The sequence below is a fragment of the Babylonia areolata genome, chromosome 3 (assembly GCF_041734735.1).
Source record: "Babylonia areolata isolate BAREFJ2019XMU chromosome 3, ASM4173473v1, whole genome shotgun sequence".
In the NCBI taxonomy this organism is placed as follows: Eukaryota; Metazoa; Mollusca; class Gastropoda; order Neogastropoda; family Buccinidae; genus Babylonia; species Babylonia areolata.
Genome location: NC_134878.1, coordinates 50,286,504 through 50,300,190, shown reverse-complemented (window position 1 = coordinate 50,300,190; position 13,687 = coordinate 50,286,504). Strand labels below are relative to the sequence as shown.

Genomic DNA, 13,687 nt, shown 5'->3' with positions numbered 1-13,687 from the left:
GTTGGGTTTATTTTTTTTCTTTGTGGCACTAGCAGTATTTTCACTTGCTTTTCTTTGTGTTGTTTCCACTTGTGTTTATTTCATAACTTACAGTAATGACAGCTTTTCCGTAGTATCGGTATGTATTCCGGTACTGGTAATAAGTGCGGCTTATAAGCCAGTGCGGCTTATGTGTGTATGAAGTTCTTTTTTTCTTTTTTTTTTAATTTAGTGGGTGCGGCTTATATACCAGTGTGCTCAATAGACTGAACTTTATGGTACATGTGTGGTGTGTTACTCTTTGGTTCACCTGCACAGCACAACACACATGAAATCTATACATACATTTATGTTGTGCTGCTCTTTGGTCCAGCTGTAAAACACAAAACTAACACATACATCTGCATCTGTATTCCTCCCTGGTGGTTTAATTTCTGCCTGTTGAAAACCACACAGTGTGTTTTATTATAAACACACTATTGCACCAAAAAAGAAAAGGGGGAGGGGCGTCATGGTAAGAGTCAGTTAGGTACTGGACTTCTGATCCAGTGGTCACTACTGGTTAGGGTTGGAGGTCACATTCTGGCATGGTGTTGAAAAATGGCACTTCACTCTAATCTTTCCTCACTACAAGCAGGGGGAAGGAGAGGACTGGGCCCCCACCTTGCTATGCTGAGCCCTGAGACACAGTGGATGTGAATTCCCTGTCCTGATGGCTGTCTTCTTCTTCTTCTTCTTCGTTCGTGGGCTGCAACTCCCACGTTCACTCGTATGCACACGAGTGGGCTTTTATGTGTATGACCGTTTTTACCCTGCCATGTAGGCAGCCATACTCCATTTTCGGGGGTGTGCATGCTGGGTATGTTCTTGTTTCCATAACCCACCGAACGCTGACATGGATTACAGGATCTTTAACGTGCGTATTTGATCTTCTGCTTGCATATACACACGAAGGGGGTTCAGACACTAGCAGGTCTGCACATATGTTGACATGGGAGATAGTAAAAATCTCCACCCTTTACCCACCAGACGCCGTCACCGTGATTCGAACCCGGGACCCTCAGATTGACAGTCCAACGCTCTAACCACTCGGCTATTGCGCCCGTCCGCTGATGGCTGTCAAAATCTGTGGGACCTTAAATCTTTCACCTTCTCTTTGTGAGTTGTAAAACGAGGCTGAAGCCTGCATGTTCATCAGACATACACTGACCATTCCTGTGACTGTGTAAGAGACTGTACTTTCCAGCATCTTCATGTACGTGCTTTCTTTCATACTATGTATTTCTATTTGGGTTTTTTTCCAATTCTCTCTTCTGATGTCTGTGAAAAGGTTAGTAGATCATATCATTGTTTGGTTAATTTCAGCAACTGAAAACCACTTAGTTTATTCTGCTTTTATTTCATTGAAAAGTTATATTGCCGAAGTATGACAATATGACTTACATGTTCGCTTTCAAAACTAGAGAATTTCTTTGTTTCTATGGAGAAACAAAATGCGACATATCAAGATATAATCTGCAGTATTCCTTCCACTTTACGAAAGGTACAAGGAAGTGCACGGAGTCTATCACTATGTAGTCATTGATCATTATTGCTTAAAGCCCAGCTGAACACACACACACACACACACACATGCACACTCACTCACACAGACACACACACACAAACACAGACACATGTACACTCACTCACACAGACACAAACAAACACAGACACACACACACACACACCACACACTGTCACCTACCACTTCCGACACCTTCATGCGACACCTGGATGGTGTCGTCAGAGCTGAACTCCATCTCTTCCAGCTGCACACTCTGCGAGGTCACAGAGGCTTCTGGGATTGCTGCATACAGCTCGGCCAGAAGTCGGGCACTCAGGCCCTGGGTCTCGAAGATCTGCATGAGTCATAATTATCATTGTTCACGACATTCATCACCATCATAACAGCTGGACGATGAAAGACTTTCTTGAACATAATCACCATGTTAACCCTTATTTAAAATAGCTATCACCATCTGAAAGACTTTGTTGAACATAATCGTGTTGATCATTACTCAAAATATCTATCACTATCCGAAAGACTTTATTGAGCATAATCATGTTAATTGTTATTCAAAATACGCATCACCATCTGAAAGACTTTGCTTAACAAAATTATGTTAATCGCTATCCAGAATATTTATCAACATCTGAAGGACTTTGTTGAACATAGCCATGTTTATCATTATTCAAAATATTTTTTATCACCATCATGACAGCTTGATATGGAAGATTTTGTTGAACATATTCATGCTTATATTATTCACAATATTCATCACCATCGTAACTCGACATGAGTGACTGTTGAACATAATCATGTTAGTTATTAATCATAATATGCATCACCATTGTGACAGTTTGACTATGAAAGACATTACAGAACATAATTATGTTAATTAATATTCATAATATTCATCACCATCAAGACAGCTTGACTCTGAAAGACTTTGCTGAACATAGCCATGCCCTTTTTGTGTGTTTTTTTTGGGGGGTGGGGTGGGGAGTGGGGGGTTGGGGGTGGGGGTGGTAAGTCATTCTTAAATGTATGCATATTCTTGTATGGTTAACTTTTATTTTAAGGGAAGGTTCTACCATGGAAAAACGCAAAAAATCTTTTTTTTGCATGAGATGGGGTTTTCCGTGATTTAGATTCCGAAAACCCTTACTGATTTCGTAGTATCAATGCCTTTTGCAGTCAAGTTTCATAAGTATTTTTAAATAATTATTTTCTGAGGTATGTATGTTAAAATTAAAACAGAAATGTAGCTAATTAATTATGCATAAACTTCAAAAAATCATATCTCAGCTTCTACTGAACATAAAAACAAAATTTAAACACGAAAATAAACACCAGAATCCTCTCAAACCCCCTAAAAACTGAGCTAAAACAGTCCAAAACAAAGTATTTCATTGGCTGTTGGTAGAAGGGCCACACAGCAGCAACCTAGTTCTCAACCAATCAGAGGCCGCGTCAGTAATGGCCTTTGGCTTGACACTGTTTGTGAAACAAATGGAAGCTGATTGCCGAAGTTGCATGCATTGCCTGTTTTCAACACACAGTGAGTGTATAAACTTGTTTTTGGTCAGAAATGGGTAAGAGGAAGGCTTCTTACAAGTCCAAAAAGCGTGTGCCTCCACAGAAAAGGAGAAAATTAGAGCAGAGTGGTGCAAAAGATGATAGTTCAGGCGATAGTGGTGATGACAAAGCAGCTGGTCTGTCGTCTGCTAAAAGTTCTGAACCCAGTGCTTTGGGTGAAAAACTTTCTCACATTCTGGATGTAGAGTTTGACAAGGATGATGAACTCTCAGGGTATAGATTTGTTGATTGTGAACTGTTAGTTCAATTTGTGAATGGACTTTTGTGCCCTGATTGCAAGAAACCACTGGGTTCAAGTCACCTATCTTCTGTGAAAGAAGAAAGAACCGATCTTGCTTCTTTGTTTACATTTGAGTGTGGATGCAAAAACAAGGTCAGTTTCACAACTTCTAAGATGATAAACAAAGTTTGCAATAGGAAGACACCAGGCTCAGGGAAAAAGATTTTTTAGGGAACATGAATATCCCCACTTCTTTGAACAACAAGACATAGAAATATGGCCTTCGATACATCAACTTTTTAGGAGACGGAGACAGTAAGACCTACACTACATTGAAGAATGAAGCCATTTATAAAAATGTGACAATTTGAAAATTAGATTGCTGTGGCCATGTCCAAAAAAAGGATGGGTAGACATCTTTCAAACAAAGTCAGTGATCTGAAAAAACATTCAGCCATAGAGGAAAGACAGTAAAAGGTATTGGAGGCCAGAACAAACTTACCAAAAAAGCCATCCTGATAATTCAAGGGCACTATGGTGCAGCTATCAGAAAGAATCCAGGCAATTTAGATAAAATGAAACAGGCTCAGCTGGACAGAAAAAGAGTTGCATCAGGACAAATACAGGCAAATGCTGTGATGAAGTTTGCTTGACGACATAAAGCGCTGACTGCTGCAGACCAGGAGGGTGAAAAAACTGAGGAGTATTACCAGGCAGGGGCCCATGAGTAGTACAGTGAGTCAGAAACTATTCAAGCATGCACCACATGATGGAAAAAAGTCATTTGAAGTACTTTAATACATAATTAGGATGCAGTCAAAATAAAAACTTTAAAGCCCATTTTCTCAAAACGCAATTTTCGCCATTTATGTTCACCATTTCCCAAATATCTAAAAAAAACTATTCATCAGATTGAACTCAAATTTTCAGTATGTGTTTATTACACATTTTGCTACATTTTTTGTGTGTGGTAATTTAGGCCTTATAAATGAATTTGTATTTTTCCAGTTTTTCACATAATTTAGAAGACCAAAACAACATTGACTTTTTTCCTATGACTTTTTTCCTGCCAACACATTGTTCCCTGTTCATCTAACAGTGTTTCTGTGAAATTTCATACAAATAGCATGATTAGTTCTTATGTTACCAGGGAAACCCTGATGGAACCGTTTTTCCGTACACACTACTTTTCACAAAATTCAAACCCTATTTACAATGTGAAGATATGACAAAATCTTCAGCTGATTTCAGATATGCAAACAGTAAAAATTAAACTAAATACAGACCAAATTTGAAACAGATTGGTTGAAATTTAGTGGGTAAACCAAGATAACAAAAATTGGTAATTTTAGGCGTTTTCGGGTGGTAGAACTATGCCTTAAGTGCTATAAGCTGTGGGTGGTGAAAGCAACAGTCTGCATCATTAGTGTTATTATCATTAGTAGTATTATCATCATCATCGTCATCGTCATCATCATCATCATTCTTCTTCTTATCATTATTACCATTCTTGTTGTTGCCATTATTGTTTTTATCATTATCATCATTAAGCAAATTTTATTTTCTGTAGGTTTTATAAACAGTTGCTAGATTCAGCAGCTCTGTTTCTTGTGCCTGTTCTGCTCACTGAATGTCTTTCAATGATTATGTAAAAAAAACAACCCAAAACATATGTTTTTAAATCAAGAATAGCTGTTCACATACAGAAAATGAAACTGTTTGCTGTGGTGTTATCTATAAAAGTTTCACCCGAAAAGCACATTTATGAAAGTTTTACCCCAAAAGCACATCAATAGGAGTGACACCCAGCAACATGTACATAACACATACATATCACAGAATCACATATCAATGATAACCACTAACAACATACATACATACATAATACAGAATCATGTATCACTAACAACCAGTAATAATAACATATTTATATAGCACAGATTCACATATTAGCGACAAGCACTGACAATAACATATACAAATTACAGTATCATATATTAGTGACAACCACTGACACTGACACATGCATACCACAGTATCACACATCAATAACAATAACTGACAATAACACATACATACCACAGAATCATTTGTCAGTGACAACCAATAACAATAACACATACATATCATATAACCATATATCAGTGACAACCATGAACAATAACAGAATCACTTATCAGTGACAACTGCTGACAACGATACATATTACACAATCACACATCAGTGACAACCACTACTAATAACACACATACATATCACAGATTCACATACCAGCTACAACCACTGATAATAACACATGTACATGTCACAGATTCACATATTAGTAACAACCACAAAGTGTGGAGTGATGGCCTAGAGGTAACGCGTCCGCCTAGGAAGCGAGAGAATCTGAGCGCGCTGGTTCGAATCACTGCTCAGCCGCCGATATTTTCTCCCCCTCCACTAGACCTTGAGTGGTGGTCTGGGCGCTAGTCACTCGGATGAGACGATAAACCGAGGTCCTGTGTGCAGCATGCACTTAGCGCACGTAAAAGAACCCATGGCAACAAAAGGGTTGTTCCTTCCAAAATTCTGTAGAAAAATCCACTTCGATAGGAAAAACAAATAAAACTGCACGCATGAAAAAATACAAAAAAAATGGGTGGCGCTGTAGTGTAGCGACGCGCTCTCCCTGGGGAGAGCAGCCCGAATTTCACACAGAGAAATCTGTTGTGATAAAAAGAAATACAAATACAAATACACAAATACAAATAACATACACATGTATCACAAATCTAACCATTAGCAACAACCGCTAACAATACTACAGTCAGCGATACAAGAGCTGCAACTGAAAAACATTCCTGTGTCTTACCTGAAACTTGATGCTTTCAGGCCACTGAACGATTTTCAAGTTGTATATCTGTCCAAACGACACTCGGAAATCTTGAGAAACTGGTCTGAAATAATACAGCATGAAATAATACACCCCTTGCTTGAATAACCAATCAGCCACTAGATTATACAACGACTACTACATACGGTCAGTCTGTAATGTATCCCTGCTTGAAAAATCAATCAGCCACTAGATAATACTACAACTACTAAGTACGGTCAATATGTAATGTATCCCAACTTGAATTATCAATCAGCCACTAGATAATACTACAACTACTACATACAGTCAGTCTGTAATGTATCCCTGCTTGGACTGTCAATCAACCACTAGATTATACAACAACTACATACTGTCAGCCTATAATATGTTCCTACTTTTAATACTCTGTCTGCCATTAGATAATACAACAGCAAATACACACCATCAGCCTGTAATGTATCTCTGCTATCTTCACATGTTACAGAAAATACCCAGCAGAGGAATAAAAAATGCACTCCTTGTTCAAATTAGTCTGAAGGTGCTTTTGAGATAAAAAAAACAACAACAAAAAACCAGCAACAACAACAACTGCATACTTTTCAAAACAGTCATAAATCTGTACTGATAGGGTTAGATAAACTGATATATTACAACAAGAACAAGAACACCATGATGCAAGTCTTTGGAATGACGAGATAAACTAAGGTCCTCCTGTTTGCATCATGCACTTTGCGCACAAAAAAAACCAACAACCAAACATGCCAACTTCTTCTTCTTCTTCTGCGTTCGTGGGCTGCCACTCCCACGTTCACTTGTTTGTACACAAGTGGGCTTTTACGTGTATGACCGTTTTTACCCCACCATGTAGGCAGCCATACTCTGTTTTCGGGGGTGTGCATGCTGGGTATGTTCTTGTTTCCATAACCCACCAAACGCTGACATGGATTACGGGATCTTTAACGTGTGTATTTTATCTTCTGCTTGTGTATACACACGAAGGGGGTTCAGGCACTGGCAGGTCTGCACATATGTTGACTTGGGAGATCGGAAAAATCTCCACCCTTTACCCACCAGGCGCCATCACCAAGATTTGAACCCGGGACCCTCAGATTGAAAGTCCAACGCTTTAACCACTCGGCTATTGCACCCGTCACATGCCAACAAAAGTTGTGTCCCTGGCAAAATTCCGAAGAAAAAATTCACTCTAATATACATGTGTGTGCCTGTGTGTGACCAAAGCCTGACTGAATAACACAGGAAAACGAATGATAAGCACCTAAAGGCAGCTGTCAGTCAGCTCTACCCAGGTAGGCAGACTGTTGTGCAAATGACTCCCATGTTTGTAAAGCACTTAGAATTTGGTCTTTGACTGAAGAAAGGCATTAGATAAGTATCAATAATAATCAAAATGACTTCAGAACATGAAATGATAATAATAAACTAAACCATCAAAGTTATTGAAAAAAAAAGTAAAAACACACCTTGTTCCAGTTCGTGAAACCTCTTTGTTGTTGAAGAGAATCTTCACAAACACCTTGGTCCTGGACACTTCGTCTCGACGACTCTGCTCCCCTCTGGGAATGAGACAGACAGGTCAATGACACGTTGTTCTTCACACATTTTCTTCACCTTCATGAAAAGACATATAACATAGTGTTGATGCTGAGAGCCTCAGATTAAACAGTATGTGGAATATGCCAGAGATTACTATTTGATGTACATGCTTAAAAAACACAGAGATTATTATTTGATGTGTATGCCTGAAAACACAGAAATATCATCAACTGAGGCATATGCTTGAAAACAAAAAAAAGATGATTATTTGACGCAAATGCTAGAGAACACACACAGATTATCATTTGAGGCATATGATTGAAAACACAAAGACTATTATTTGAGGCATCTGCTTGAAAATGCACAAAGAATGTTACTTGAGGTATCTGCATCTACTTGAAAACACAGTGATGATTATTTGGGTCACCCACTTGAAAACACTGTGCTTTAAGCCCAAATATGGCCCATGCTGGTCAACTAAGTTATGAGCAATATGGGATTTGAATTGAATTATTTGATTACTTTTCTCTCTTCTTTCTTGTTCTAAACTGATCCATCATTTTCACTCAGGTACAGCACAAACATGACAAGAGAGGCAAGGCCTTCAAGACTCACTTGTGATAAATTAAGTCCCCTAGCATTAATTACAGAGTAATTTCCCTTTTTTACTATCTGCACCAAAAACGTTTGCAAAATATAAAAAAAATTCCATGCTTAGCAAAAGAAGTTCCTGTTTGAACAAAAAATGATAATAATGACTCATCTTGTTGTTGTGTCAGAATAGAGGTCAAAGTGCCAAGTTTAGAGAATACAAAAAATATAAATATAACAGAAATGCAGTTTGCATATCATTTGGCTTTTTTTCATTTCTTTGTGCCCATCCCAGAGGTGCAATATTGTTTTAAACAAGATGACTGGAAAGGATTGAATTTTTCCTATTTTTATGCCAAATTTGGTGTCAACTGACAAAGTATTTGCAGAGAAAATGTCAATGTTAAAGTTTACCACGGACACGCAGACACACGGACACACACACACACACACACACACAACCGAACACCGGGTTAAAACATAGTCTCACTTTGTTTACACAAGTGAGTCAAAACTGAAAGAACTGCTGACCTTGGGCAGTCTGAGGTGGGGGTGACTGTCATTGTGTTGGTCAGCTCTGGATAGAGCTTTGGTTCTCCTGGAACACAACAGAACCATCTCTCCAGTGACATGACTCAACATGTACTATTTCACATTTGCTCAATGAAATATTCCCCTAATCTTAAGAAAGTGCTTTTATGTATACACACACATAAACACACAAACACAGACATGGACACATGCACGCATGCAAGAAAGCACACACACACACACACACACACACACACAGGCACACACACACACATGCATGCACGTACACGTATACGCATGTTCGCAAGCACACACACACACACACTCACACACACTGCCAACCTAAATCAATCTTTTCATCAGAAATTTTAAATTCCTGCAGACTTCTATCCTCCCTTACCTCTGACAATCTCCTAAAAACCAAAACACCCTCAAAGGAATGCAATAACAGAGAAACAAATTATAGTTATATATAATCACTGTCTACACTTAAAAGGTCAACAAGTGGACATTCAGACTTACCAGGTCGACGGCGGATGTTTAAAAACTTGGCTTTGATCTGATCTCTGGCGGCATTCTCGTCAAACTCTTCGGGCAAGTCTGGTTTGGGCAGGTCAACTTCATTCAGAATTTCTTGACATCGTTCCAGCTCAGCCTGTAGATCAGTGGCGAAATCACAGAAATCAATAAAGGTTCATGGCATATGCTTTTATCCCTGATATAAGTTAACTACATAGCAAATGCTTTTACTGTGAGATAAGCTGACTAGTCTATGTAGCATATGCTTTTATTTGTGTTGTAATGTAGCTAAATAGAACTATTCTTTTGACGGGCGCAATAGCCGAGTGGTTAAAGCGTTGGACTGTCAATCTGAGGGTCCCGGGTTCGAATCACGGTGACGGCGCCTGGTGAGTAAAGGGTGGAGATTTTTCCGATCTCCCAGGCCAACATATGTGCAGACCTGCTAGTGCCTGAACCCCCTTCATGTATATATGCAAGCAGAAGATCAAATACGCACGTTAAAGATCCTGTAATCCATGTCAGCGTTCGGTGGGTTATGGAAACAAGAACATACCCAGCATGCACACCCCCGAAAACGGAGTATGGCTGCCTACATGGCTGGGTAAAAACGGTCATACACGTAAAAGCCCACTCATGTGCATACGAGTGAACGCAGAAGAAGAAGAACTATTCTTTTGTTTTCTGATATAATCTAGCTACACAGCGTTTGCTTTCGTCTGTTGATTCAATCCATCTCTGCAGTGTATGCAAACACATTTATCCTGGATTATAACAGGCATCTTTCAGTCTCTAGAAACTGTGGAGTTGCACTCTGGGTGGTGACTGATACAGTGTCAGGTGTGGCTGGACAGGCCGATATGGGAGAGGCAGTCCCTCCAACACTGCACACAGGTGAAGTCTGATGCTGGTCTGTCTGTCCTTGGGCCTTTCTCCTCAGTCTCTTTGTCTCGGAATAATAATAATAATAATAATATTTTATTTTTATATAGAGCTATAATACAAGCATAAGCAAGCTCTAAGCGCTTTACAATCGAGTACCTAAAGTGAAACAAGAAAGCACATAAAAAGTAGTAGAAACATAAAAACAGAAGCATTAATATTATAAAAAAAACACAATGCATAAAACTGACAAAGTAACATACTACCAATACTACAACTGTTACACTCCAACGCTCACACTAACACCCACGCACAGACACACACATGATTAAACGGCTGAGACAACAGCAACCTTCACTTAAAATACACACATGCAAAAAGGAACACAATTGTAATCTGCATGCCACAAATTTTGTAAAAACTGTAAAATAAAATTTTTGATAGAAAAGGTAAAAGGGGTAAAAATCGGGTCATTCTCCCTTACGAACCACACCACTATCATCCACCTCCCCACTCCCATTCTCTCTACTCTCCCATCACACACATCACATTGCCATGGGCCTGGGACAACAGCACTATTTGAGTTATGACAAGTATTTTTTTTAAAGAGATATGTTTTAAGATTTACTTAGAGGTAGATATATGAGTTTTTTGTCTGAGAGCAATAGGCAGAGAATTCCAAGTTGTTGGGCCAAAGACGGAAAATGACCTCTTTCCACAGGAGTTAAGGAAGTATTGGGGAACAGTTAGCTGGGAGGAATCAAGAGATCTCAATGTTCTGTTTGGCAAGTACAGGTTAACAAGCTCAGAAAGATATGAGGGTGTGGTATCACAATTCAGGCAACTTTATGCTAGACAGGTGTCTCTTTGAACGTTGGAGACGCCTTTCTTCACAGTCTGCCTGACTGATACAATCTGCCTATGCATATTGTATAATATAACCCAGCTTTTAAGCAAATGCTTTTATCATTGATACAAGCACCTAATTCACGCAAAATTTCAAAGTTCATTGTATGCGTTGTCTACATCCTTACTATCCTTACTATTATCATTCTAGTATTTATCATCAGTCTATAATAGTATCATTTAGAACAGTTTCTTTTTTGTTCTGAATTGGTGTGTGTGTGTGTGTGTGCGCATGTGTGTGCATGCACACACACATGTAAGCATGGTGTGAGTGAGTGAATGGCTGTACATGTACGTGTGCACATGTGTAATAAGGTTGTATGTGTGAGTATAAATGTGTCTTTGTGTGTATGTGATGGTATGTCTGTGTATACATACATACATATATATATATATATGTGTGTGTGTGTGTTTGTGCGGGTATGTTTGTTGTTAAGTTTAACATCTTTTCACTGTAAGTGATATTAGAGGAGTGCGGGTATGTGAGTGTGTGTATGTGTGTGTGTAAGTGTGTGCATGCATATGCGTGCATGTATGTGTTTCTATGCATACCTGCTGAACAGGCGCATGTCTGTGTGCGTGTATGCATAAATACATAGCAATGCACACTTACACTCGCATGCACTCCCAGTTTGGAAGAACGCAGCCATGTATACAAACATGCCTTCCATTTTTCTTCATTCCACACACAGCGGATGTGGGTACAGAAATATCATGTGCATACAGTGAAGCCGCGGCCTTGTGGAAATGCCTCTGACTAGGAAGTGAGTGCCCACAGGTTTGAGCCCCATATACCAACCATGTTTGTTTCCTTCCCCCTCCACTACAGCTTGAGTGGTGGTCAGGGTGCTAGTCATTCAGATAAGATGATACTCTGAGGTCCTGTGCCCAGCGTTCGTTTAGCGCCACATAAGAGAACCCAAGGCAACAAAAAGGCTTGACCCTGGCATAATTCTGTGGGGAAAAAAGTCCATCTAGCTAGTAAAGTAAAAATACACTAGTAGGCAGAAAAAGAAAGAAAAAAAGAAAGAAAAGAAGATTCAAAGAAATTTAATCATTTTGCCCCTTTTGGGGTGTGGAGGATACAATAACAATACATACTCACTGAATCACAACTTCAGTCCAAAAACGCACACCCAAGCAAGCACACACACATGCGCGCAAATGACGTATGGGTGGCAGTGCTCTGTGAGGGGCAAAACGTGCTCTCTGCAGGGAGAACAGCCTGAATTTTGCTCAGAGAAATCTGCTGTGAAAAAGAAATACAAACAATACACTACAAAAACAAACAAATACACACACACACACACACACAAAGAAACTATACAGCATAAAACAGTCAATCAGAGACCAGAGAGTCCATTCCAGACATGACTACTGACCTCCCCCACTTCCTCCTGCACGCTGGCCTTGGAACCCTTGGACCCTTTGGAGTTCTTGGAGGCCTTGGAACCGCGTCGCCCCTGCTTCACCTTTTTCTCCGCTTCACGCTGTGCGTCACCACCACCACAGGAAAGAGACAAAAAGGTATAACAGGTACAGGCATGTCAACTGTTTTAGGATTACTTTTTTCAGCTCTTTAATCATTCGGAAACAAATAGGTATAACAGGTACAGGCATGTGAACTGTTTAGGATTACTTTTTACAGCTCTTTAATCATTCAGAAACAAAAAGGTATAACAGGTACAGGCATGTCAACTGTTTAGGATTACTTTTTTCAGCTCTATAATCATTCAGAAACAAAAAGGTATAACAGGTACAGGCATGTCAACTGTTTAGGATTACTTTTTTCAGCTCTTTAATCATTCAGAAACAAAAAGGTATAACAGGTACAGGCATGTCAACTGTTTAGGATTACTTTTTTCAGCTCTTTAATCATTCAGAAACAAAAAGGTATAACAGGTACAGGCATGTCAACTGTTTAGGATTACTTTTTTCAGCTCTTTAATCATTCAGAAACAAAAAGGTATGACAGGTACAGGCATGTCAACTGTTTAGGATTACTTTTTTCAGCTCTTTAATCATTCAGAAACAAAAAGGTATGACAGGTACAGGCATGTCAACTGTTTAGGATTACTTTTTTCAGCTCTTTAATCATTCAGAAACAAAAAGGTATAACAGGTACAGGCATGTCAACTGTTTAGGATTACTTTTTTCAGCTCTTTAATCATTCAGAAACAAAAAGGTATAACAGGTACAGGCATGTCAACTGTTTAGGATTACTTTTTTCAGCTCTTTAATCATTCAGAAACAAAAAGGTATAACAGGTACAGGCATGTCAACTGTTTAGGATTACTTTTTTCAGCTCTTTAATCATTCAGAAACAAAAAGGTATAACAGGTACAGGCACGTGAACTGTTCAGGGTCACTCAATCAATCACTTTTTCAGCTCTTTAACTCTCTCCATACGAACGGCGAAAGAGACGACGTTAAGAGCGTTTCACCCCAGTTATCATCATCAAATTATTGCAAGCGGAAGGCTCTTATACTGAAGAGGTGAATGTTG

General features: G+C 39.2%; 1 protein-coding gene across 2 annotated transcripts in view; it reads right to left on the bottom strand.

Moving 5' to 3' along the window:
* Window positions 1-13,687, bottom strand: part of LOC143280077 (coiled-coil and C2 domain-containing protein 2A-like) — a 269,519-nt gene that overhangs the window by 229,410 nt on the left and 26,422 nt on the right. For both annotated transcript variants that reach the window (XM_076584585.1, XM_076584586.1), the window contains exons 19-24: window positions 12,564-12,671; window positions 9,397-9,529; window positions 8,875-8,941; window positions 7,680-7,772; window positions 6,196-6,280; window positions 1,727-1,880 (exon numbers count right to left, since the gene is read on the bottom strand). In XM_076584585.1, coding sequence (XP_076440700.1) covers window positions 1,727-1,880; window positions 6,196-6,280; window positions 7,680-7,772; window positions 8,875-8,941; window positions 9,397-9,529; window positions 12,564-12,671 — 640 coding nt within the window. The remainder of the gene's footprint in view (window positions 1-1,726; window positions 1,881-6,195; window positions 6,281-7,679; window positions 7,773-8,874; window positions 8,942-9,396; window positions 9,530-12,563; window positions 12,672-13,687) is intronic.